The 27,221-nt window shown below is 41.8% G+C and overlaps 1 protein-coding gene across 5 annotated transcripts; it reads left to right on the top strand.

The window, feature by feature from the left end:
• The first annotated feature begins 934 nt into the window (after positions 1-934).
• rgl2 (ral guanine nucleotide dissociation stimulator-like 2) lies at positions 935-27,104 on the top strand. Of its 5 annotated transcripts, none has more exons than XM_046398318.1 (20): positions 935-1,209; positions 3,581-3,747; positions 11,130-11,177; positions 11,620-11,700; positions 11,838-11,983; positions 13,300-13,356; positions 14,200-14,396; positions 15,363-15,487; positions 15,611-15,826; positions 17,313-17,416; positions 18,348-18,432; positions 20,864-20,923; positions 21,830-21,916; positions 22,028-22,060; positions 22,494-22,615; positions 22,754-22,840; positions 23,555-23,648; positions 23,845-24,069; positions 24,301-24,415; positions 24,957-27,104. In XM_046398318.1, the coding sequence occupies exons 2-20, from the start codon at positions 3,589-3,591 to the stop codon at positions 25,136-25,138; spliced, it is 2,223 nt and encodes a 740-aa protein (XP_046254274.1). In that variant the 5' UTR covers positions 935-1,209; positions 3,581-3,588; the 3' UTR covers positions 25,139-27,104. The 5 variants fall into 5 exon arrangements, with proteins under 5 accessions (XP_046254274.1, XP_046254272.1, XP_046254273.1 ...); XM_046398316.1 differs by having other exon boundaries at positions 936-1,209; positions 11,817-11,983; XM_046398317.1 differs by having other exon boundaries at positions 937-1,209; positions 11,817-11,983; positions 15,378-15,487.
• Positions 27,105-27,221: the final 117 nt, after the last annotated feature.

The raw sequence follows: 27,221 nt of genomic DNA on the forward strand, positions 1-27,221 counted from the left end.
CTTCTCACCGAGGTATTTCATGATGTGATTTTCAAGATGAAACTTCTGAGATCTTCTTCTTATTCTTGAAATGTTGGAGATGACAGGACACACAGCATCACCTTTTGGCTGAACGGCTCACAGCTCAGGCGGCGCGATGAGACGTCATGTGGCTTGGCTTTAAGGGGTCAGAACAGGATGAGAACCACACGAAGCGTGAAATGATGTGATATGATTTGTGTATTATGTGTATGTCACCGTGTATTGTGTCTTCGAGTTGTTTCCTTCTGGTCATTTTCCACTTGTGTATTTCAGCTTCCTGTACACAATAGGCGTACACATCACCATCTCATGGTGTCTGTGGTAATCAGACTGTCAAATAAATAGTTATGAGGGACTATAAAGTAGCATAAAATGGAAATACTCTGTAAACTTGGGAGCGGGATTATCTGAGTATTTGCTCTTGAGTTTGGGGTTAGAATTACTGTTTGACTGCGTAATAATGGGGATTTGTTTGCTGATTCATGTTTGGTTTTCTAATCAGGATTTGCGCGGATCTTGACTGAATTATGGTTTGCTGTGCAACCAACATGAACAAATGAATCAAAGTAAAGTTAACCCACTGGCCTTTTGGATGTGGGGTTATGGTTGGGGTCGGGATTAGGTTACATGAGGTGAAGGCAGGTTGTCAGAAAAGCTCGTGCGTGTGTACGTGCGCGCGTGCGAGGCGGCCGTGCGGAAGTGCGCGCCGCGTCCCCCTCCCCGGCGGTGCGTCGATGCCGGTGTGATGTACAGTATCCTCACACTGTGAGCCTCACGGTGCCACCGAGCTGTTGCCAAAGCGCCGAGTGCACTCAACATACAGGAACTGCGACGACAGAGCGAGACAGAGAGGAAGGGAGGGAGGGAGGGAGGGAGGGGAAGAGAGGAGAGGGAGGGAGTTTGCAGCTTGACCAAAGTGCGCTATCAGCTGCTGAAGTCTGGACAGTCGAGCGGTGTGTGGACACTGATAGAGAAGGAGGGGTGAGAGAGAGAGAGAGAGAGAGAGAGAGAGGGTGGAGGAGGCTGAGGTGGAGGACGGCGCTGCCTCGTCGTTGTCGTCGGTGACGGTGGTGGTACAGATGGGTGCGACTCTCCTCAGCTGAGCCGGCCAGCGGTCACCCGGTGCTGCCTGAATCCGGCTGAGCACAGTTGGAAAGCCCACATCCTGCGAATGACACTTGGCTATCAGTAAGTTGAATTACAGCCTCCCCCATTTCTCTTCCACTTTTTCGTGCATTTTGTAAATATATTTTGAAATTTCCATCGGCTCCATGTCATCGAGCGACTCACAGTAGGAAGCAAATGTCATCGTCTGTCACACTTGTGTGTTGTAATAAGAGTGTCAGTACGCACAAACTTTTACAGCCCTCATACCGACAGACTTTATTGTCATCATCCAGCCTACAGTGTGACAGGAGCTGCCATTAGGACTGAACACAACTGCAGCACCACCCTATGGCTGCGGTTATTGTGCAGAAAAAGGAGCATTATGGGGTGTGACTTATCTGTAACCTAGTTACAGCTCTATATGAGTGTGTACAGCTCGGTCATATGTGGTCAGAGCCAGTGAATAGCAGGCATTCAGACGTCTGCTCAGCCGTTGGTCAGTGCATAAACTGCACTGTTTATCACTGGCTTTCCCTGCAGGCCTGCTTCATGTGGCTGACTGTAAAGTAGTTTCCTAAGCAAGATTAAAATGAACAAGATTACAAACCTGCAGCGATGATAAGTCGTTATGTAAGAGAAAGTACCTTTGCAGTTAGCAGCTACTGAGCAGCAGGAGTCGGAGCTAAAAGCACAGTGGAAAGTTAGCAGTGCTGGGACATTTTTATTATCACATTAAAGGCTTTTTATCCATAGCTGTGAGGGTCAGCGGGGTGGGGGTGGTCGTTGGGTGGGGGTCAGTAGGGGATTGATTCTGTGGCTTTTCAGCTACAGCAGCCACATGACTGCCAGTCTGCACGCTTTGCTCACAAACAAAGTCATAAGTAACTGCAAAGAACGCATCAGCATCACCATGTAAAGCCTGCTCAATTGGATGACCAAAAAGTGGTTTTACTCTAAGGGTAAAGACTTGCATCAGCGCATAAGAGTTCACTTTTCCATAGCACTTACACCGTATCAAGCTGTGCATCAGCCTCCCCCCTACACCTCTCTTCCTGAAACACTGTTTACTAGATGTCTATCTTCATGGCAATCCAAATACCAAAGAGGGGAAAGGGAAATGGAAGGAGGGGTTGCTATGCAAATCCTGACCTGCTGCAGGGCACAGGGAATGTGTCAAACTAATTGTGTACAGAATGCTGAGCTTACTGTAGTCTGATTCCATCATCTAAAATGTCGTGAATCTGCACTCAGAGGTTGCTGAACTGCTGTCATAATAAACAACCTGGGCCTGATAAACCGTCCCGTGTTGATCTTCGGTACTCCGACTTTCGCCCACAATCCCAAAAACATGCACATTAGGTTAATTGGCTACTCTACATTGCCCCGAGGTGTGAGTGTGTGGTTGTCTGTCTTTGTGTGTCGGCCCTGCGATTGACTGGCGACCAGTCCAGGGTGAACCCCGCCTCTCGCCCGTAGTCAGCTGGGATAGGCTCCAGCTCCCCCGCGACCCTGACGGATAAGCAGCTGGATGGATGGATGGATGGATGTTTATTGGTGCAATTTTGTTGTAATTAGATTCTAATGTGATCACAAGTTTATTCATCTGTTTCCAGGCCCTGTGATTTTTTTTGTTAGTTTGCCAAAATGTGGATGCATTTTAGAAAAATAACGGTTTTCTCGACCATTATAAGCACCTAAGCCGGATGAACAGGATTAAAAAAACTAAACTGCTTTGTTCTGGTGTCACTCACAGTACGCTGCCTCTGCACACACACACACACACACACATACACACACACACACACACTAATCAACTAATCATTGCAGTCCTAATTTTTGACTTACATTTAAAGATCGTTAATGCGCAGAATGAACAGCAGGAATGTTTACTTAACCAAAACCTGTTTGAGTATTCATGCAGGCACCTGTCCCATAAGACGAGGTTTAACAGAAACACAATGTGTTAATAAAGGACATGGGCAGCACTTAAGAGGAGTAAGATGTGAATGGATAGTCTCAAGTTAATTGAATTGAAAAAGGAAGTGACTAGCAGACAGGCTTAAGCCTCAGATTTAAAGAACTGAAAGTTGTTTCAAAAACACGACCTCCTTTGTGTTCAGTTACGATTCTGAGGCAGACCCGTCCCAGACAATCTGAAAAGCGAATCAGAAATGTATTTTGACCCTAAACCAATCAGTCAGTTTAAAAAAAACAAACTAATAACTAAATATACTAAAGTAAACTAAAACCAATGTCCATTTTTTCCTGATCTTGTAAGGAATACGCTCTCTTCTAGTGTGATTTACAAGGACAATTAAAGTATAATGAGCTGCTAATGTGAGCACTAATGAACGTTTATTTAATCCCAACAAACTCTCAAGATGTTTCCCCAAATGGCTGCCTAGGAGACCATGAAACATTTCTTTTCTTATGTTCTTTCTGTCTGTGGCAGCTGGCACCATGCTGCCCCGTAGCATGCGAACAGCTGGTTATGACCTGCCGGGGGTGGAGTCAAACAGCGTGCCTCTCATTGGCTACCGGCCCTTACCGTCTGACAGTGGCACCCCGAGCAGCCAATCAGGGAGGGTGAGCGGCAGCAATGAATTGGAAACTTCACAGGTGGGTGTTTTTTCGTTTTTGCCTCATTGAAATGCATCCATCAGTTTGTCACCTGAGCGCGTTATTGAGAGTGATATGAAGCTGCAATATTTCTCACAGCCTTCGTTTTGTTGTTGTTGAGTAGTGACATTCTCCCACTGACTGCTCAAGTTTTTCATCTGTTCGCGCACATAAGTGATGAGGCTGAGCTGAGCGGGGATTAGGAAAACCTTTTATTTGGCGTGGCTCCTCTGGCCGACACAGCTGACAGCGTTCAGAGTAGTCCTCTGTGAAACTGTACAAGCTGCATTCAAGCACCAGCCTTTTGAATCAACAACAGACGTGGTTAGCTGGTTCTCAGGAAAGCCGTCGTCATTGAAGATGGCGTGTGTGCCTGTGCTTGCTTATTTTCCAGAAACTGGATAAATTCAGCCTGTTATATCGACTGATGAAATTGAAAATTAAATTTGTTTTTAGTTCAGATTTTCACTACAGAGAGTGAGCCCTGACTTTCCCTCTGTAGTGCCACCATGAGGTTGAGATTTTCAGTTTTTCCCAAGGCAACCTGATTCCAAGAAGCTGTGACACTGCACAAAACATAAATATAACAGAGTGTAATAATAAGATAATCTTTTTTGACATATATTCACTTGAAAACAGTTCACAGATAATATATTTAATGTTTTTACCTCATCAACTCAAAACAAGTTGGCACAGGGGCAGCAAAAGACTGGGAAAGGTCTTGAAATCTCATAAAACAGCACTAATTTGTCCAGTACTTTGGTTCATGTCCAAATACCTCGACTCGACTTTGTCTTTATTGCTAATTAGCAAATCTTAGCATTCTAACACACTGAGCTAAGACGCTGGACATGGCAAACATTGCACCTGTTTGCATTCTCATTGTGAGCACGGTGATGTTACTGTTGTGAGCCTCACAGAGCTGCTGTGGCTGTGGGATTTGTTTCTTGTTCGAATGTTAACGTACTTCTAATCAACACGTTTCTCCTGAGTTTGTTCTATTGGGTAAAACTCTCCACTTCCATGCAGTTTGTCCTTAAAGTGCAGGCTAGCATCTGTAATATGGACCCAAGTTGAGCTAAGATTAAGGAAGTTAAAGGGTTCGTGGCACAGTTGAAATTCCCACAACCTTTCACCTCTGTTAATGTTTACTGACTCGATTGTGAGGTTCGTTTAAAACTTATCAGAAGCTTTTCAGATGGTTGCTGTCTGAACTTCACACACACTTCGATTGTTATTTTGAGGCCTTTTAGAATATCGTGAGACTTTTTGTTGCATTTGCAAGCATTGTTGTCTTTTGATCTACAACTGAGGACTTCTTCTCTCTTTCAGCTTTAATCAAAACAGCTTTATTTGTAACAAAGCATTTTGCCTGAGTCATGATGATCTACCTACAACAACTTTCTTACCCCCACCACACACGACCTGCAAACGGCTTTGTGGTTTTACTTCACGCCGGGCCTTGAGAAACTCGTTGCAGCTAAAAAAAGAAGTCGCACTGACCCTCTTTCCGAATGAGCAGACTTCCTCCGTGCACATGTCACACAACGGCTGCTGGGCCTCGCAGTAAATAGTGCATGTGGTGGTTTGGCCGGTCGATGTGGTGTACACCTGCTCTCCCACATAAACAGTATCTGGTATCACAGGCCGTCTCCAAGGATGGTCTGTCGAGTGGAATCCAATACAGCCACTTGTTCATTCTTTCATGAGGGAAACTTGAATGTGTAGGTCAGAATGCATGGCCCACTGGTGGCCTCAAGCGAACAGAGAAGCTTACAGGTGAAAGAAGCAAAAACGTGAAAAACAGTCCATTCGAGTGGACTTACATTTCATGAATAGAGTCCATCTGAATGATTCACTGGTGTCATATTCACATCAGTGTTTTGATACATTAAAGGTGTCCAATACCAATGACGTTACTTCTTTTCAATGCAGTGGTTAAAATACATATTGCCCAATCTTGATGCGGGCTCAAAATGACCCCAAATTCAAAACTTGGCTCCATTTTCGCTAAATGATGTAGATATGAAGGTTGGATTGCCAGTTCTTGGAATTAAGCAACCACATTTGCGTATAATGTTCAGGTGTCCACATAATTTTGACCATATATTTTACCACATGTTACAGTATATACCCGTGAACCCACTTTTGACTGACAGGAACAAGTAAATAATTTTCAGGGCAGTCGCTCACTAATGTAGAAACAGAGGAGCTGGTTTAAAGCAAAGTTTGCACACCAAAAAGTCAGCTATTCCCTACAAACTAAGTTGCAGAACATCACAGACTGATGATATCTACTGAAACAGAGTAATCCTAACCACGTAAGGATTTTTTTTTCCTTTAAGGGGAATAGAACAGCTTTGACTCTATAATGCCAAAGAGTTTTACTTGAAAGAGTGTAGATAACGGGCACCAAGGGATTCATAGATGAAAGCGTGAGAAGAGGAGCAGAAAGAAAGATAGGAAGGAAGGGGTCGGGGTTGTGGACCACTCAAAAAACAATGGTTATCTTTAAATAAAGCCTCAGAAGATGTATTTATGACCCCCTGTTTGGTGGAAAGACTTGAGCAGGGTTGTAAATAAGGGCGTCAGGTCAGCTGTGTGTGTATTTGTTCAAAGTCAAAGCTTTTTGGCACAACGGAAGTCCAACTACATGGATTTGTTTAAGGAAAAAGTTGTTGGAACTGATTGTTTTTTGAAACCGGGGAGTGAAAATGGAGAGTTGGCTTCCTGCTCGCCAATTTTCTGGTGCCGTCCAATAGCTGACGTAGTTGTTCAGGAGGAGAGGTCGACACAGCCTGGACTTGTGATGGAAGGAGAAGGGAAGAAAAACAGCGTCGCAACACGACAGCACGTCCTGCTTCCTGTGTTTGTCTCCACTTATTATGCACTTCCTGCATGCAGCTGGGGGTGGGGGAGCTTTAAGAAAAAGTAGAGCTCAGGGCCCTAAGAGAAGATCCCATCTTTCAAAAGAATATAAACAAAGTGTTATATGCAGGGGCGTAGCACAAAATTCTGGACTCTGTGCATGGTCATTCTCAATGGGCCCCTCGCCAAATCCGTATACCCACTGTCCCCTTTTTGATGGTGTATGACAGAATGACATACACCATTTTACATGCAACTTTTAGTCGAGATTCCGAAATAACAGCTGCAAAGTCCTTGTGTATGAACGAGAACCAAAATCAAGCCACCCACCACAGCGGCCTATAATCATGATGCTTATCTAACAGCCTTTGAGGGAGCTGAACTCCAAATTACAAACACGTATTATTCTTTGAAAATATTCTCCACAGAAAAGGCTGGGTTTTTTTTTTCCTCTGACCAAGATTCAGCCTGGTGTCAGAGTACAAAGCCAATTGGTGCTCTACTGAATGTGTTTTTATCTTAAGTATCTCAATATAACATCTCTGTGTGGAATAAGGGCTAGTTTTCTTTGTTTATGACAAAGGCCCAGAGGGTCGCTGAGCTGAAGTGCTAAAGACCAGACAAATGACCAGCAACAGAGCTTCAAATCACTTTCACTCTTGTATAAGTAAGCAGTAGGCCTGTGACTTAGAGGGAAACAATTATCTTACACAAGCTAAGACCGTTTCAATGCTAAATATGAGTTCCAGTTGTGTTGGAATCTTGTTGGAAACGTTGGGAATAATGTGGAGGCTTTAATGCAGTAATGTCACATGTTACATCTTTAATATATGTTGTATAATAACAAACCTACTTTCCTTTAAGAAAATTGCAATTTAGTCCATTATATCGTGAATCCTCAGCAAGTTTTAATATGTACTCTTCTAAACCCAAAATAAATAAAGCCATTACAAGTTAGCAGGACCTAATGGTAGGTGATGTCATGTTTTTGGTCAGAGTAAATACTGTTTACTCTGCGTGAAGTCTGGTTTTTAAGATGACTAATGCTCATTAGCAGACTTATGACAACATTAACTGCTCCTGAAATAGTTTGAAAAACATTTCACATTAACATTTTTTTGCACATTATTAGTTTTTTCTCTTTATTTTACAGTTTCATAAAGCATCTACTCTATTTCTTACTTTTCTCTTCTCTTCATTTTGGTTTAACAGCCCACAGACTGACTGATTCAGTTGTAGCACCATCAGTGTAAGTAGCCAGCAGAAACATAACCTCTGCACACATCTGTGAAAGTCTGCACCTAGTTAGCATGGCTTCACTCTGCAGTGTCATTAGCCCCTTGAATAAACACAGTTTGCTTCCTGGTTTAGGAGCTGTCTGAACATTTATTACCTCTCGTTACAAAACTATAGAACTCTTATTGCTCAAACAGCATGTCAGGCCTGTAAAATAAAAACACAGTACGAGGGCGGTCCAGCTTCATGTAAACTAAGTGTTGTATTAAACAGGATATACAGTTAAACAGGTTTAGCCGCATGGGAAGGTCATCTGCAAAGACAAAGAGAGCATGAGGGGAGAAAAAGAGAGGGAGCATTGTTCTGGAAATAGCTTCAGGGCTTTGTCTCTCAATGTGTGTGTGTGTGTGTGTGTGTGTGTGTGTGCAGGCAGTGCCCATGCATGTGTCTATTGATGAGGGTCTGTATTTGTGTGAGCACTGTGTGTCCATGGGTGACTGTGTAAAAAGTGACTCACTGGAAATGAGTGTTGTGCTATCACAACATATCTCTCTCTCTCTTTCTGTGTGTGTGTGAACAACGGGTGTGGCCCGGTGATGTAGGCTCGTGGGGGCTGGACTTAGCTCCTCCTTCAGGTGTGTGTTTGTGATACAGAGCCACTAGACGTAGAGGGGCAAACAGTAAAGACTCATACTAGGATCTGGGTCAGCTGACGGTGAATTAAGCCTCGGTCAAGTATAGAGAGCGAGATAAAAAGAAGGGAGCAACAGATGAGAGAACATGGAGAAGACAGAAGTGCTGTTCGTACCTTTATCTTGAAGATTTCCAGGAAGCTTAGGGATTGCTACCTGTCTGGACTTGTCGAGGGAAAGGTAACTTGTGTGACCATTTTTTTTTTCTCTGTGTTTGTTTGCGTGTGTGTGTGTCTGTGCTTGGACTGGTTTCATGGGAAAGATAGAACCGCAGGCATATTTAAAGTAGAAGCAAGCAGAGAGCGGGTAGAAGAATAACAGGTTGGATACACAGACCGTATGACTCTGTGCAGTTGGATCCCTTTTTGAATGCAAGGAGCACTCGTTTGCAGTGTTGACCTTCGACCTTCAGATAAGGTAATTTTGCAGAGGCTAATAGAGACTAACAAGGGTTTATTACAAATATTTACACCATGGGTTGAGCAGGGAGAACACGTCTAATAGCTCACATGTGATCTTTGAATTTGCATATAAGAAATCTCACACATCAGCTCATGCAAAATGAATGAAATTGTAGGACGGTCATTCGCTTTTTACTTTTTCCAGGCCAAAGTGGTTTGTCTGAGTTTGCATTTTTGGTGTATTTGTTTTGAGTATGTTTCCAAGGTGTTGCTCTTTGTGTTTCGAAGGCTGTTGACTGGAATCTAGAAATTACGCCAGACAACCCAGATGACATCATGCAGTGTTTTACTCATGCATTTTTTATCATGGAAAGTCACAGTTGCAAAACTATCAGTGTAGCAGGAGTCGTGTAATGTGTGATCAATCAAAGTATAACTTAAATACACACTCTGCAGTCTACATAAGATAGGTCTTTATTAGTCCCGCAGTGGGGAAATGTACAATGCAACCTTACTTCAAGAAGCAACAACTAGATCTTAATTATTAATGTTTTTAAAACTGGTTAAGATTAATTTGCATCAGTAAAGAAACAGCAAAGGCTGATTTTCCATTTTTAAGTCAAACTCTGCAGGTGTGATTGTAAGATCTGTGACAACCTTATGTGGAGCTTTAGCGATATTGGAAAGGGACTCGGATCCTTATCTTTTTATAAGCACTCATGTGTCAGAATGATTGCATTTAATCTGCTTTAATCTTTGGTCAAATGTTGTATTTTGTAAGCTTATTATATGTTTACTGTTATGTAAAATAACAGTAATATGTGCGGTAAGCAGTAGCTGTCGCTGTCATATAAATGCATTGTGATTAAAAGTACAATATTAGAAGTACAGTGTCTGGCTAGCTCAGTGGTTAAAACACAAGGCTCTTGATCTCAGGGCTGTGGGTTTGAGCGTGTTGGGCAAAGGAGCTTTTGTATGTTATGGGGACAGAGGAGTCCATGTGAGTCAAATGTAATCTGTGCTTCAGTGTACCCCAAAAAACAACCTGCAGTGTGGTGTTGCTTCAAGTCCTTCTCAGCAGCTGAAGTCTGGTCAGATATACCCAACAGAAATGAATCCCAATACAACTGCTCTACCTGATTTACCTTAATTAGTGATTTAGTTATCAATCTGTTTGCTACTGAAATGTAGTGAAGTAAAACTCTAAAATTATCCCGCATGGGATTATTCAAGTAAAGTACCTCAAAACTATACTTTTACCACAGCACTTTACTAAATTAGTTATTTTCCACCACCTGTGTTTTAAGACTTATTAAAAATGTGTGTCTTCTAAACAAGACTTGTTATCGTGCTATGCATGGGCCATGAGACATCAATATGTAGTTGATGATAACTCGATTCAACTTGGTGTGGGCACTTTTAAAGGAGTTTTTAAGGAAGGAAAAAGACTTCATTTTAAACTGCTACTACTTTTAAACTTTTAAATTTCCTCTTGCTTTTGTAATCTGTGGTGAAAATGAGACCTGAAAATGTGGGGGCTGCATGATATTTATTAAACTATTTACCTAAAATTCAGAAGTTTTGTTGCATCTTGTGCATACGAAGCTCCCAAACTCCAAAAAGACACACAAAAAATACACACAGAAAATGTCTAAACCAATATTCAGATATTTTAAATTAAAATTGCACAAAACAATAAAATGGCTCTTTAAAGTAGAACAAAATATAAAAAAGAAGCACTTCAGGAAGAAATAAATAAAGAAAACTGAATTAGACTTACAGGGAAGATACTGAGTTTTACATCTGTGTGTGCATGTACAGTATGTGTGCAAGTAATAAGCAATATGTTAAACATACCTTAAGTAGCAGTGGGAATGCAAAGGTGATGCTACTGTATGGCCATGAGCATAAAAAGACAAACATGCATGTGTTTAATACTGTATGCATCACACTGTGTGACTCATCAGAAGAAACAGGAAAATCCTTCTCTGGCTGGAGTGCACATGCAGTCTGTGATGGCAGGTCAGGATCAGTTTGCACCTTCTGCCTCAGACTTCACACTTAAAGACTGCATGGTGTGCTGGCTCACTGCCGCTTCACTCGTTCGGGATGTTGCCTCGTTCCAGTAAGAAAATAAGCACTAAGTACTTTTGACTTAAAGCCTTTTTTTGTTTGTCGTCCTCAGGCAGAGCCCTCACCAATGAAGACTACCTGGTACTGTCCTCTGGATTTGGTAAGGCTGGTTTGTGTTGCACATTGTAACTTGCAGGGGATAATGTGCCAGTGAGTCAGTACTAGTACAAAATAGGGTCACTGTGTGAGGGACTTTCCTCCAGGCTAAAACAGGATCATTCCAGCGCCATGTAGGATGTGAGAAATGAGTTCAAAGCTGCTGGATTTTATGCCTGTTTTTATTCATACTTCTATGCTGGGTGTCTCTTGTAGAACAGATGATATCTCAGCCATTAATTTAATGAGAGTATCTAATGGTGTAAGCCTGTTTTGTTCAGTAAAAGGACAAGTTTAAATTTAGTACAATTTTCTTTACCACACTGAGCCAAACGGGTTATTTATGTCAAGTATGGCTTAAACAAGCCAAAGTTCATGCTGATTTTCATGGATTCTTTGCGGAACATGAATGCTTCCTGTGTTAACCTGCATCCTCTGCTCTACAGTCTACCGTGGTGGAGGAAGAGGAGGATGGAGTGATCTACACAGTGGTGGTCAAACAGCAGCATGTCCCCAGCAGTCCAATGGTAAGCCAAGTCATGTGTGACCAACCCGACACGCCATTTGAGATGAGAAAAGACCTCAACTTCCTCTCTTGTTCTCTGTCGGCCTCTTATTCCTTCCTGCCCTGTCCTTCCTCCAGTCATCTGTGTCTCGCTCACAGTGTGTGAAAGCAGGGACCGAAGAGAAGCTGGTGCTCCACCTCCTCCACTCGTTTGCTATGGGAGACTCCTCCTTCGTCACCATCTTCCTCTCTACTTATCGTTCCTTCACCTCCACGAAGAGAGTGCTGGACATCCTCACTGACAGGTAGGACAGGTTTACCTCTAATCTGCACACGTATGTTCTGTTATGTCTGGTGAGATAATCTGGTTTTCAGGAAGGGTTTAGAAAAGAAAAGAAAAAAGTTGAAGGTGAAGCAACGGAAATGATAGCAGCTCCAGGTGCAATGGTGCAGAGCAACCACAGCAGCTGTCAGTATCCTGTCTGGCTGGGTTTGTGCTGTGTGAAGCGATGAAATCTCAGGCTGAAGCTGTCCTGTGGGAGTTTGGGTGGAGGAAGACAAAAAGTGAATGGAGAATTTCTATAAGACTATAAGGAGCTATTGTGTAACAAAACTGAGAGTCTACAGCCATGGGACAATTCATTGATAACATGCTGATGTTTAGCAGGTGAAATGTTTTCCATATGTTCCATTTTAGTTTAGCCTGTTAGCATGCTAGCAAATTAGCACTAAACAGAAACTACAGCTGGGGATGTTATGGGTTTTGCAGATGTTGTGTGATTTTGTTTAATCTTACTCTTGGTCCTGTGTCAAATGTCCCTGTTAGTCAGTCTCATCCTTGACACAACCTTGTCTTGACAATTTTGTCTTATCATCGTCAAATGAAACCATAACTATTTTAGTATTTTTTTTAGTCAATCTTCTATCAATCATGAGATTATAATGAACATTTCAGTCAGTCTAGTTTAGACAAAACCACAGTTTATTTTTGTCATTTTAGGCAAACTTGTTTTGTCAATATCTGATGAAAAACACTTCATAAACCACAGTTAAAAAGATATCATGAATCAAAGTGATGAGACATTTCACGTAAAACCACAAATGTCAAACTCATGGTAACGGCAGAGGAAAGTCAAGGAATCACCAAAGTCAGTAGGATTCATCCTCTTTGAACCACGAATGGAAACTTTGCGTAGCTCGTGTACTCAACACTTAAGTGCAGTTAAATGGGTACACTGGACTTGGCAAAGCTGTGTGATCAGTTTACCATTCGCTTACTTTCCATTTTCACAAGTTAAATCTGTGTTAGTTTAGCTTTGCAGTTTGTCTTCTAATGTGAACAGCAGTTTCAGCAGTACAGACAGAAGAAAGACACAATGGAGGTATTTGTATCCTCCAAAGGAGCAGCACAAAAGTGAGTCAACACTCCTGGGTAACATGCTCTGTTTACCTGTAAACATTGGGTCGACCAACAGCTTCTTGAGAAAAACACGTCATAAAAAAATATTAGCACAAAACATAAGTATTATTTATGACACAACAGATGCACACATTTGAATGTGAATGACGCTGATGTTTCTGTTTTTGTCCGCTCCACTAACTTTTGCGTTTTGGTTAACAGATTGGAGAACCCGCCTGGGGATAGTGAGAGGAGCCAGACGAGACAATCTTTCAACAAGTGAGTTTTGGAAAATGCTACCCGACATCTTTGTGGAACACTTACTGTGTGTTTGTGCGTGTGTGTAGGCTACTTAAATATACAGTATGTGTAGAGCTGTGGGCCATAATGTTATAAAACAGAACACCAGAACAAAAGATACCAACTGGAAGGCATCTCAACAAGCTGTTTCTTCTATGACATCGTTTGCTGGTATTTTGAGATGGCAAACTAATAGAAAAGATGCTGTACTACACTGACCTTAACTGCCGTATAGATTTTTAATGCAGGCCAAGAAGAGCAGCAGTTAACGTGTTCTTGCCTATTTACACCAGCATGTGTATCCATGTAGCGACATTAGAATTCCAAGGGCTAACATTCAAACTCTGTTAAAAGAAAATCTTGATCCTTTGCTTCCGCTAAATCATCGACTCATCTCTAAGCTTCTTTTCTTGGCTAAACCCCCCGAGAACGTGATTTCTCAGCAACGTTATAGACATCTTGGAAAATATCAATATACTCAATCAATTCCAATCTGCAGCAGCTTGTTTATCTGCTTCCGGCAACCGGGAGCAGCTCAGGGTTTAGACCAGAAACAGATGCAAGTCCAACGATCACACCTCCCTTCAGTGGCTCCCGGCCAAATCTGATGATTGATTTGAAAATTATTCTTTCAATTTACAAGACACAAGTTGGTTCCTGATGACCTGATGTATCGATACGGCACAATAAGGAACCTTTTATTCTCACAACAAAAGAAAGATTATCCGGTTTTTGATGTTGTGACCCATAAAGTTTCTAGTAACATCCCCCAAAGCCCTGGAAATACTGAATCCTTCAACATTTCCCTCCCACTTTCTGCAGAGCCGTGTGCACGGTGTTCAGCACATGGCTCTCTGAGTATCCTGAAGACTTCAAGAGTTTGGGGGAGCCGTCTCGCCTGCTGCGCTTGGCCCCCCTCCTCCCACAGAACTCCTCATCTGCAGTCGACCTCCGTGCTCGCCTCCTCAGGATAGCTGAAGAGCTCAGTGAGAAAGCCCTGCTCCCCAACACCCACGAAGGTCTGTATTTCAACTGGGATCAAAATGACACATTTAAGACCTTGATAGATGGTGTTTTCTTGTAGAATTACTGCTTGTGATTTCCTTGATGAGAGAAATGAAGCCAAGCTGCTTTAGATTGTATTTTTCAGGCCAGTTTTCTAGTGTTTTTCTGAACTCAGGAGCATCCAGAAGGGTGTTTAAAACCTAGAGGATTGGACCGTGCTGAAATATTCTGAACAGCACAGCTACACTGCAATGAAAGCTATGTGTTTGAAACGATTTTAGGTTGTAAGTTCGTCAGCCCGATGGTGCACCACTGTGGTACAGAATTCAACAGCTATTAAATTTTGCGCAGTCATTTAAGTTCCCTTTGGGGATAAGTTGTAATAAGTTTGGTGGTCCTCTGACTTTTTCATCGAGCGCTGTCATCAGCTCATTGGAGAGCTATGATAATCCCATGAGCCTGAGCTTTTTGTTTGTGTTAATTAGTAAATGTGAACCTGCTAAACTAAGAAGGTGAAAACGGAAAACATTGCACCTGCTAAACAGCAGCCTGTTAGTGCTGGCAGTGGTTGAGCTTGTTGCCATGCTAATGTTAGCATTTAGCTTAAAGCATTGCTGTGTCTTAATACAGCTTCAGAGCTACGAGCGTTGACTCTCAATCACGTTCTTTAATCTCTAATCTCGAGGTCAGGAGTGGAATACCCTGTTATCATGAGATAAAAAAAAGTTATTTTCTCATTAAAATGGGAAATTTGGTTTCCTCTGATTTTCCTAAGATAACTGGATAACTAAGGTCTTATCTTAAAAAAATACGCCACTATTCCCTGGAACAAAACAACCTCATCATTTCCCTGGACACGGTGAAGGATCAGAGCAACAGCTCCGAGAAGAGTTGTTTCCTGAAACTGAAGGATCGTAAAGATATAAATGGTCTATAAACAAAGGTGTGTGTAATATTCTGAATGCAGTTTTCTTTAACAGCTTCACCCTTTGCAGATCAAACCGGTTTCACCAGCCCTCCTCCTGACACTTCCAAGTTCGAACCCACCAGCATCCTGGGATTCCCTGCAGCGCTCATCGCCGAGCAGCTCACTAAGATAGAGACAGTGAGTTTTAAACCTGACCATGCGTTTGATTTTGGCAAAATAGTGACCAATGATACTCAACTTTCAGCATGACTGACTTTGATTGAATTTGATTAGTGATTTGTGGATCTATGTGCTTATCAGGAGCTGTTTGTCCGTCTGGTCCCATACCACTGCCTCGGTTCACTGTGGTCCCAGAGGGATAAGAAAGGGAGGGAAGGCGTTTGTTGGTCCGTCCGGGCTACCGTCCGTCAGTTCAACAAGTTGGCCAATGCTGTATTAGCATCCTGCCTTTGGCCTACGACACTGCGGAGCCAGCAGAGAGCCCGACTGCTGGAGAAATGGATCAGTGTGGCAGAGGTCAGTATGCAAAAATCAGAGGTCACAGCTCTAAAAATGCAGGACTTTATGCCATTTTTACAGGCTTTTTACAAGGGAACTGGGGTTTCGAGTCTTCCAAAACCAAAACTCAACTGTGCATTTTCCTACAATAAATCCCTGTTAATCCCCAAAACATAATCCTATTCTGAGAACTGACTTTGTACATACCATCACAAATTCATAGTCTGCTCGGTTTCTGATATGACTGTACGGGTATATTTTACTTTAATCACTCACTGAACAGCAATAAGGTCTAGATTTGTGGTTATTCTCTCGACAGAGCAGCAGCAAATAACGAAATGATGGTCCTTCTATTTGAGTGAATTTCTTACTTCTTTGAAGAGATTGTTAAAAATCAGCGTATATTTACACGCTAAGTAGACTTACAGTCCCATTGCACCTTTAGAAAATGGAATCGTCTACATGAACAGTACATGCCAGGAATGTGCTGAGTAAGAAAATGTGATGTACAACCTCAAGGCAAACAGTATCGCTCTGAATCAGCTTTAAAATGTCAGTATTATAGATTGACTGAGCTACAGTATCTAACAATTAAGGGGGCACTAATACTGAAACTCATACTCATAAAATTACTCAGATATAACCTGATGCACAGCTTAACGTCAGTGTGACACGAGCTGAGCAGGTAGGCTGTGGGGGGAACAACGTCAGCAGTTTGGAAACATTTTAGCATAAGTGATGATGACGAAAGTAGACTGCAGACTCCGTTCTGCAGACTCCAGCAAAATGTCCCACATGCTACCGTCACGCTTCGCAGAAGTGAATGTTTGAAGTGGCTCTGGTAATATTTGGGTCTGAATATGAGTATATGAATATATCCTGACAGTCTCAACACTCGCCAGTGAACTGGTTTTGATGAAGTTAAGCGAGTGACATAGTTCAGAGTATTCATATCTCTATTAGGGATCCCAAATATAAGTACTTGTACTATGATGTATCCCTAGTAGCAGTGTTACGGTTATTATGCTCAACAGTCAGTTTCTTTGAAAATATTGAAGAGCTCACAGCAGCGACAGGATCTGCTCAGAATCACACACATAAACATATCCTGTCCTTGGATGTTAATGTCACATTAGCAGTTTTATGATTTTCCAAACCTCTTTATCTGTGAATAAAACACAGCTTCCTTCTAGTATTCCTGTGCAAAGCTTCATTTGTCACCACACACACACACACACACACACTCACACACACTAATATCCTCCCTGGCACAGTGAGGTATCACGGGCTTGCTGCCAGACTGCCGCCCTAAGCTCAACCCAGGTTTCTTCTGGGACAGATCTCTTTAGCACTATACATTATTCAGCACCTCAGGACAGCACTGTAACTTAACACCAGACAGATCCACCCCCACAGGTGTTCTCAGTTACCGTGACTCTGTGTGTGTGTGTGTGTGTGTTTGTGCATGCAAACGAGTGTGTCCATCTGTGTTTGCTTTCAACAGGAATGCCGAGCCAGGAAGAACTTCTCCTCGCTGTATGCCATCGTGTCTGCCCTGCAGAGTAACCCCATCCACCGGCTGAGGAGGACGTGGCAGGACACTGACAGGTCTGCAGCTGAACGACTCTCACCAAAAAGGAAATAAGATTCAAAAACAAAATAAGAGCTTTGTCATGTCCAGCATGAATTTGTACAGTGCACTGAGATGTGCAGTGCAAGAGGTACTGAAGTGTTAAGTAAGAGAAGAATTTTATTGACCTCTGCTGGTGAGCAAAGCATTGCAGCTGTGGGTCTTCAGGTGTCCAGCACAAACTATAGTCTCATTTTCAAAATAAGAGCTCTTTTCCACAGCTATGTTGCAGAGCTGAAATGATCAGTCAATCAATCACCCAATCACCCAACTGACAGAAAAATGTTAGAATAATAATAATAACAATAGAATTTTTTTCCACTTTTTTATGTCATTTCAATTAATCAGTTTATCATATCTTATCACATCACTTTATAGAAAATATTTTAATTTGTTCCCCACAAAAAAAGTTAATTTTCAGATGCATAGAACTTATTTGTTTTAAAATATTTGAATTGAACACTTGAACACTTGAAGAATTACTGAGTTAATGTGTGAGTTAATGTGTGGTTAGTGGGAGGATCACAGCGTCTTCATGGCTTCCAACAGCATTACAGGAAACTGGTGTTAACCTACATACACTTTATTTATTACGCACCAAGGCAACCTTGTTAACCTCACGAAGAAGCAGAAGTAAAATGTCTTTCCTTAAAACTAGAAACAGCCACTTCAGCACAGTTGTCCCCTCACTAAGCCTCTCTGACTCAGTATTATCCCGTTTGTATTGTTCTCAGTTTTTCCATCAGTGTCTCAGACCTCAGTGTCCAAAAACAATTTGTGCTTTTGAAACCCAGCTTCAATTCAAAATGTCTTCTTTGCGTTTGATTAGCCTTGTAATTGAAATAAATGTATGAATTTATATGAAAAATGAGTGACCGTAAACCATCTTGCTGTTTTTGGTCTTGACAGGGAGGCAGTGAGGAGATACGAGGAGCTGTCAGAAATATTCTCAGACAAGGACAACTACTCACACAGCAGAGAGCTCCTGAAGGAGGTACGTTTCCAAGACAAAAAGCAGAATGATTATGTAAATGTAATGTGTTTTCAAAACTGTCTGGACTGAAAAGAAGAATTTAGGCTCTGAATTAATTAATCTACATTTACCATGTGAATGGAGCAGATTCAATGAGAAATTTCATCTTTAAGACACACAGAGACCGGCCTCTGCATGGGTCATGACCTGGCATTAAACTGGTTTTGTTTGGTTTAAAGTGAAAAGTTTGAGTCTGAATGACGTGTTTTCCTGATATCTTGTCATTTGATCGCTTGTGTGTTGGTCTGTGATAAATCTGGCTGGTTGTTCAGCGGTTGGTGGATCAGTTTCTTGTGCTGGAAAGCTGCCAGTTTCTGAAACACAGGGTTTCTAGTGCAGTTCTGTTCTGGAGTGAGATTTCAACAGCTCTTTCCCGACGTTTTCAACTTGTTTCAGGCCTATTTTTACTCAAATCTGTGTTGATCCTGGCTGCTGTTGGATGCTTTTACCGGCTTGCTAAAAAAAGATACTTTATTCTTACTTTAACTTTTTACCCGTCAGCATGAGTGTCACAGTCACAAAGAAAGATTGTGCTGGTCTTAGTTTTGAGCTTAACTATCTCTGCTTCCTCTGTGTTTCGGACCTGATTTTAGAAATATAATCCATGTGGGAAACAAAGACTCAAATGCTCTCCCAAACATTACGAGAATTAAACAGGAAGCTGTTAAACAAAACCATCAGTCTACAGACATGCTAGCAGCTCTGTGAGGCATTGAGCTAAATGCTAACATGCTAACACACTGATGTTTAGTGGGTATAATGTATGCTCTGCTAACAATCATAGTTTAGTGTGTTAGCATGCTGTTTTTGCTAATTAGCATAAAGCATAGCAACTGGCACCCAAAATATTAGACAAACTGAAATTTTGGCCACACAGTAACACTCAGCAAAGAGTTAAAGGACCATCCAAGGTTTTACTATTCAACCTGAGGGAAAAATGTTTTTACCAAATTTCATGATAGTTCATACAAAACAATAAATGTGATGGTGCCAGAGGAAAAGTCAGGTGATCACCATCTGAATACATCTTCTGCAAACCACCAATGTCTGTACAAAATTTCCTCTGAATCCATTCAACAGTTGTCAAGATGTTTCAGTCTGTGCCCGAGTGGTGCAATAAGCCACACAGCTAGCATGACTAATAGCAACTACATGCTGACTGCGAGCATACGGTGATGTTTGTGAAGCCTTTAAACGCAGCTCTGAGAAATCATGTGACTGTTCTGCACTTTCACTGATATCTCACATGCCGACGAGCATCACATAATCGGAAGCGCAGTAAGTCTGTCAAGTGCCACCACTGGTCCACATTTGTTAAATTACACAGACTGAACTCGAGTCTTATCCTCACGCTGCTGCAAACAACATTCAGTGGTAGAGATTTATGACTGCTTTAAAGACCAGAAACCAGTCAAATCTGGTTGAGCAGAACTGCCCTTATTCTGTCAGCACTTTGACTTCAGTGTGAGACGTTCATCTGAAGACGTACATTATATTTAGTTTGCTGTGTCAGGGAGTTGGGGGAGTTGGCAGGATTAGCTGTGTTTTGTTTTGCTGTTATGGTTCAGTGCGGGCATCAATACCTTTGCATTGGCTACGATTTTACCCATGATATCCTCAAAGGAATTCATCCAAACATGGGCTTTCATTTTGAAGGCTTCACTTCAAGCTTTGATTTCAGAAAAATACGTCGCTTTCTGTTGCCCTTTGATTTTTTTTTCAGCACAGATACTTCCTTCTCTTTGTCTCTCAGCTTGTCTAATAATGACTAGCACAAAGAGTGTGCAATAAATGACTCTGATATATAAAAGAAAGTTTAGTTCACAACACTGTCACTGCAGCACATAAGAGCATAACAACAGTTTATTATATGGCATGATTATGTCGGCGAAATATCATCCTTCATTTCCCAGTTGTTATGACAACACACAGTGTGGAGCTGAAACGATTAGTCGATTAAATGAATGGTCTGTTTTGACGTTAGATGAAACATTTGCCGGCTCCAGCTTCTCAATCGTGAGAGTTTTCTGCTTCTCTCTCTTTTATACAGTTTTTAGACAATATATCAGGTGATAACAGCCGATCACAAATATATCAATATCAGAAAGAGTTTGCAATAAATGACTATGACATATAAAAGAAAGTTTAGAAAAAAATATTCACAACTCTGTCACTGCAGCACATAAGAGCATAACAACAGTTTATTATATGGCATGATTATGTCTCCTTGGCTAATGTTAAGTCCAGACCAGTTTAGACCAGAGGCCCACTTATGCTTGTTCAAATTTTAAAAGAACCACATTGCCTTGAAAGCTTCAGAACAGGTTCTACATGGACACAACAGGTCAAGAATGAATCTGAACCTGAGAATCTTCTTGCTTTTGTCTTGCAGGAGGGCACGTCAAAGTTCGCCAACCTGGACAACAGGCTCAACAACAAACATCTTAGTAGGGTGAGTTTTTCGGGAGGCAGCCTTGTTTTTGCGGATGGTCCATGGGTTGAATGCTAAGTTAAATAAAATGAACTCCCTCATGAAATAAAAACCAAGGAATGTTATACAGTACAGTACAGCATTTACATTTTTAAAATTCTCACTGGGGTGTCAAATCATTTGGGATCACAGAGATATTTCAGATAGTTTCAGTCACAGCAGTATCTTAAAATGAACGTTCATTGCTGAGTGATCTTCACGCACAAAAAAAGAACAATTTTAACTAACTTTACAGCCCACTTCTGGTGTGCATATTAATCATTTTAGCCTGAGGAGGTGTACACCCCCACAGGCCTTTATGGAAGACCTTGGAAATTTTAGGAATGATGTAAGACCCTGCAAAAGTGTCATTATTATTGTAAAAGTTTGAGGACAAAATGTAGTATGATTTCTTCAGAAAAATTATTTGTGCTTAAACTTGGATTCAGGTGGATTTTTAGGGCGCCTGAATCTTATCTAATCAAATGGTTTTGTTTTGGTTTTTTTCTGTTGAAGTCACTCATCGGTTATAATTAATAAACTCCGAGGTCTTGAGAGTTTGATAACGGATTTCAAACTGAAAGTACTTGAAAACTCTGTTTTCCTGACACTGATGTGGCTTTCGCTAAGCAGGGGGTGTTTCAGTGGTTTGATGGATTGTTGTAAGGGGGATCGACCAGCATGCAGCAGCACAGTGGAACAGAAGGGCTGTCGTGTGTGTGTGAGTGTGTGTGTGTGTGTGTGTGATGTGCTGGATCCTGAGCCATCGTTTGAAAAATAGCTGCAGGCGGCTGCTCTGAAATCCCTCCCTGTGTGGGCTCTTTATGATCTGAACAGAAACCTCTGGGGAGTGGATGAAACAGTTTTATTTATTTTTTTGTCCCACAGTCCAATGCCCAGGGCACAGTGCCCTACCTGGGTATCTTCCTCACAGACCTCACCATGCTGGACACGGCCGTCAAAGACAGGCTGGATGTAAGTTACTCTCATCTCTATCAAGGGGAAAGCTGGTCACAACCGCTGGAAGTTGCTCTCTGTTTTACAATAATCAGACTGACATAACACATCCTGTCACTCCCTTTGCAGAACGGCTACATCAACTTTGACAAAAGGAGAAGGGTGAGTATCGCAATGCGCATCAGAGATGATGAAATGTGAAAAGTTCAATACGTTGTCTATCTTAATGCTTAAAATAAACGACGCCGCATGTAGCCGACGCTCTGAGCTCTTTTGTTTCTCGACACACCGAGCAAATAGAAAGGCGTGCATGAGTGAGACTCGCAGCGACATCCTGGGAGAGTGAAGAACCGAACGCAGTAAGAGCTATAGAAAGAGGAGCCATACGCGGGATAATTTCAGGGATAAGAGCGTATTAGTGCGAGCAGAGGTAACGTAATACCTGAGGGAGGAAATGATTAAGCGGAGGGCGCAGTCAGGTGCAAGATGAGAAGAAAAAAAACACTGACACAGTAATACTAGATCAGCCAACGTGGGCGTTTTTTTTTTTTTTATTATTATGAAACTTGGTGGTGATATGCCTCTTTGTTAACAGGAATTTGAGGTTTTAGCTCAAATCCGGCTCCTGCAGTCTTCCTGCAAAAACTGTGTTTTCTCCAGTGACGAGGCCTTCACACAGTGGTATCAGAGTGTGCCCACGCTGACGGAGGAGGAAAGGTAAAGCAGTTTGGTTCACTTACTCATTAAACTATGCAGTAACCAACATATTCACAGTTCTCGTTAAGAAAAACGTCATTTGTCGAATTTACCGTAAATTTGCATTTGCTGGATGATGATTGTTGATGTCTGTTTCAGTTACAGACTGTCCAATGAAATTGAGGCGCCTTGTGACCCGAGCCCTCGTGGCCTTACGCCCACAGTGATCATCACACAGTGCCCAGAGTGAGCTATGCTGAATGCTCTCAGACATACAGACACAGTGAAATGACCACAATATCACATTCACACAGCTCACAGTCTGTTAAGTGGGATTTAGGTTGGTGGTCTCACTTGCTTCTGTGGCTCTGAAGCTGCTGTGTGACATGTGAAATGTACCTGTGATGCTTGAGTCTGTGTGACAGAGCAGGTGGCAGATGTGGACATTTACTAGGCGGGAAGAGTCTTGTGAAAAAAGCTACTGAGTTAACTTTTGGTAAATTGGTCATTTTGAGCTAGATATAAATTAAGTGAACTTGACTTGAATTGTGGAAGTTTTGGTTTTCTGCTGCTTCAACTTTTACCTTTCTTTCTTTTTTTTTAATGTTCCCGACAAATCCCCCAGTTTTATGGATATGTACAGGCCACACTAAATCATATTACCAAAATGAGTTAGTGATTAGTCCATTAACCACTCGTCAATAAAAAGAAAATTAGTAAGAGGTCAAGTAACTGAACGTTATGGAGTTTTATACTGTTGGTCAGAAAAAGAGAAAGCAATTTGAAGGTATCACTTTGGCTTCTGGGAAATTTGTTGGCCAATTTTCATAAACTAATTATTATTATATTTTATTGTCTATATGGTTATTAATTGATGAAAAAAATGAGTTTCAACCTCTGACTTTATATATGTCACTGATTTCGACCCTAGTTTGATTGTGTTGCTTCATGTGTTGGCAGCCTGAGTATCTCCCGGACCAGCCTGGCTGGCGACAGCGACAGCCTCTTTGACTTCCCCACCCCTGTCAATAATTTACTGTCCAAACTCACAAAGGTAATATGTTATTACTTATACTTTTAGGCCAGCTTTGCACCTATGTTAGCACAAGTCACAGGCACTGCATGCAGGAGGGGGACTCTCATTTTGCTTTTGCCTGCTAAACAGCCCTGGCATGAACTTGGATGTTGTACCAGAGAAACACTCACGTCCTCGATTGTCATCAGGGCCATTGTCTTTATTTCTAATGCAGCATATGAGATCTCCATCTGTGTCCTGTCTGGATGTTGACACGTCTCCTCCAACCAACGACTCCAACCCTGCCACGTTGACTCCATCCACCCCCACAAAATCACATCGCCGATCGGCCTCCTGCGGCAACAACCCCCCCGGTAACATCCAGGGCTCCGGGCCCGACATGCGAATCATCAGGATACGGATGGACCTGCAGGATGGAAACCTGTACCGAAGCATACTGGTACCAATTCAAGCCATTTGAATCTTAAGTTACAGCAGCAGTGAGATTGTAGAAAATGCTCTGTCCCGAAATTATCTGCGACATGCTGCACTTACAGCCTTTCCTCTTATGTGCAAGGATCCCATAATGATAGTCATCAGAATCAGACCCTGGGGATACAATGGACCCAGGATATCATTAGCGCAAATCAAGCTGTCCTTGTGTCATTGTTACTCTCCTCTCTCTCCCCAGGTTACGAGCAATGACAAGACCCCCACTGTGATCAGCTCTGCCTTAGAAAAGCACAATCAGGACCCCAAACCGGCATCCAGATATGAGCTGATCCAGCTTCTGCCTGAAGGAAAAGGTAAAGACGTGTTTGCAGGGCAGAAAAAGGAAAATGAATCCGCTCCGGCCACCACACATAACGGAAAAGTACATTGCTGGATCGGTTTTGTCATTACGTGGCGTATTTATGTTATCCAAATGGAGGTCATCATCATCATCATGACTTTGAACAAAACAATCATTACCATTTTGTTTTTTAACTGAAATTTTGGTTTAATGGAAAGCCAAACTCAGATGAGTTAATGGTTATTTTTTGTGCAGATTCATGGATTTTATTATTATTTACTGATATTACACAATAGGGTAATATGCTCTACTCATTTATATATGTGAATGAAAAAATTCTGGCACATATATGCATGACTTTGTGTGTGCTGTATGTATTTTGGAGCAGATTCAGATCCATTTGCAAATTTATAAATTTCTAAACATTATGACTAAAACAACACATGGAGCCCCATGTAGCTTCAGAGTCCTGACGTCATCAGTCCAGCATCTTTGGAGAAACTTTTTAGCATTTGATGTGCTTATTTGTCTCTCTTCTTCACTACACAACACAGAACTGGTCATCCCCGCTACGGGAAACGTCTTCTACGCCATGACGTCATCTAGCGTTGACTTCCTGCTGAGAAGGAAAGGCGGGAACACTCCGCTGGGCTCACAGCCAATCAGCACAGAGACGAGCGCAACTTTTCCAAGAATCAAGGCCAAGGGGAGGAGACTTGTCAGGACTCTGTTCTGACACCAGGTTTCCCTCAGTTCATCTTTGTCCACAGTGACAGATTTTTCTCGTAGTCCAGATGTGAATTCAAGACGAGCTCCCACAAACAGTGAATGTGGCCTTCTCTGTGCTAAAGGTCTACACATGCCTTTCCCCCCTACTCCTACAAAGCTTTTTCTACCAAAACACCAAGACCAAGTCCACTTTATGTTTTATTCCGTGGCTCCATAGCAGGTTTTGTCAAACATCTGAGACCTCCAGCTGCCCTGCTGTGTTCATCAGAGCTGTCTGCTGCTGAAGACATTTTCCTCTTTTCCAAACAGTATGCTTTACTAATTTGCACCTAGAGGAAGCGCAATGGAAGCCTTTAACTGACTGCTTTTGGTGCTGGCTCTCAAGTCCCCGTCTGGTAGCACTTGATGCATTTTTTTCATTCCAACCAATGAACAGGATCTGTTTTAATTGCCTATAGCCACCAGGAAATCGCTTGTTTGTGTGTGCCTCAGACATAAGAGATATTTTAAAATATAAAAAGAATATTTAATTGGTCAGAACTTCTGTGATGACCTGAGATGCGAGGATGAAGGATTTAGGACTTAGGAGTTTTTCTGGGAAGAAGCAGAAATCTAAATCTAAATTTACAGATCTTGTCGGATCTGGTTCTGGTAAACAGCACACGTGCATCACTGTAGCAAAACACTGGAGACATATATGTTTTGTATATATTTATATATTTTATATGTCTGTATGATGTCAACATTGTGTTTACACTGGCAAGGAGCTGTAGGTCCATGTGTCCAAACTGTCCAGTAACTAATTCATCGAGAGAAAATGCAGCAAATACCTGCAAGATTTCTATTTTGAACAGGCCACCACGTGTACGTTGAGAGTAATTATTTCAGTAAATGATTCAAACAAATATGTCAACATAAAATTAAAGCTGCATTAATTGACATTTCTAAATTAACCGTGAATTAAATTACGATTCATATTGTGAATGGAGCTGCTTGTAGTGGCTAAGCTGAAAATAATGATCACCTGCAGCTCTATTGAGTTCTTTGGCCTTATTTTAGCTGATTTGTTTTCCAGGCCCCAGAAACTAGTTAGTGAATCAAACATCTAGCTGCTAAAGAGCCACATATTTTTCTCAGGAGTTGCTAGAGACCAAACAAGATCTAAAAGAAGAGGAATATGCACTTACTTCATCAAATGGACAGAAATACAACTCCAGATAAATATTTCCTCTTGAGCTGGATGTTTACATAGGCAGCTGTTTGCTAACATGTTAGCACTAACAACTTCATGGTCTGGTACAATGTCATACAGTTCGCTTTGGAGTTCTTCTGACCCCTAGTGGCTGAAATTGATTATTGCAGCTTAAAAAAAAACACCTTGTAGCACTTCCAAAGATTGTGGCTTTGCTTCAGTTTTTTATGAGCACCATGAGGAAGGCATTAAGGAAAACCACAACAATACTTAATTAGGTTAAAGGATTTCCAGGTGTGATCTACTCAACAAACCACAAGCTAAATTTATGAAACGTTCTACAAACCTCTACAGGACACATTTTCACATACAAGTCTCAGCTCCAGTTTTATCTTATGAATTAACATTTTAACTTCAGTGAAGGTTTAAAACACAGAACCTCTTTTAAAAAAGAAGAGTCTGGGCTTGGACGAACTCCTGTGACCTCTGGTTGCACCTGCTCAGTGCTGGTGACGCCTCCTGATTGGCCGAGGCACGAGCACAGCGGGACCAGGAAGAGGATTCCTCAGGCGACGCATGCCAGCGTGATGCTGTGTGACTGATTGTTTTAGTGCCTTTTTCCACAGGATGCTCATCTTTCCCATGTTTGCATTAGAATGTATACAATATACACAGGGGCAATGCAGTCACCTCCAGTACTGTGTAGTCTCACTTCAAAGCTGTTTATGCACTACATCCAGGATGTCTTATTTTTGTGGTAATAAATTTACTTTTATATGAATTTCATTGCTCTGGATTGATATGCTGCAAGCACAAGACATTCCAAGCTCAACACAGAGATATTAAAATAAAAAGTATTAAAGCCATCTCTAAATGTCAAATACTGACATTTCTATTT

This window comes from Scatophagus argus, chromosome 9 (genome assembly GCF_020382885.2).
Source record: "Scatophagus argus isolate fScaArg1 chromosome 9, fScaArg1.pri, whole genome shotgun sequence".
In the NCBI taxonomy this organism is placed as follows: Eukaryota; Metazoa; Chordata; class Actinopteri; family Scatophagidae; genus Scatophagus; species Scatophagus argus.

Coding starts and splice junctions, on each gene's coding strand:
- rgl2 (XM_046398316.1), top strand. CDS start 3,589: ATGCTGCCCCGTAGCATGCGAACAGCTGGTTATGACCTGCCGGGGGTG. Junction 11,984..13,299: donor CTGGACATCCTCACTGACAG/GTAGGACAGGTT, acceptor TTTGGTTAACAG/ATTGGAGAACCCGCCTGGGG. Junction 24,070..24,300: donor ACCTGTACCGAAGCATACTG/GTACCAATTCAA, acceptor CTCTCTCCCCAG/GTTACGAGCAATGACAAGAC.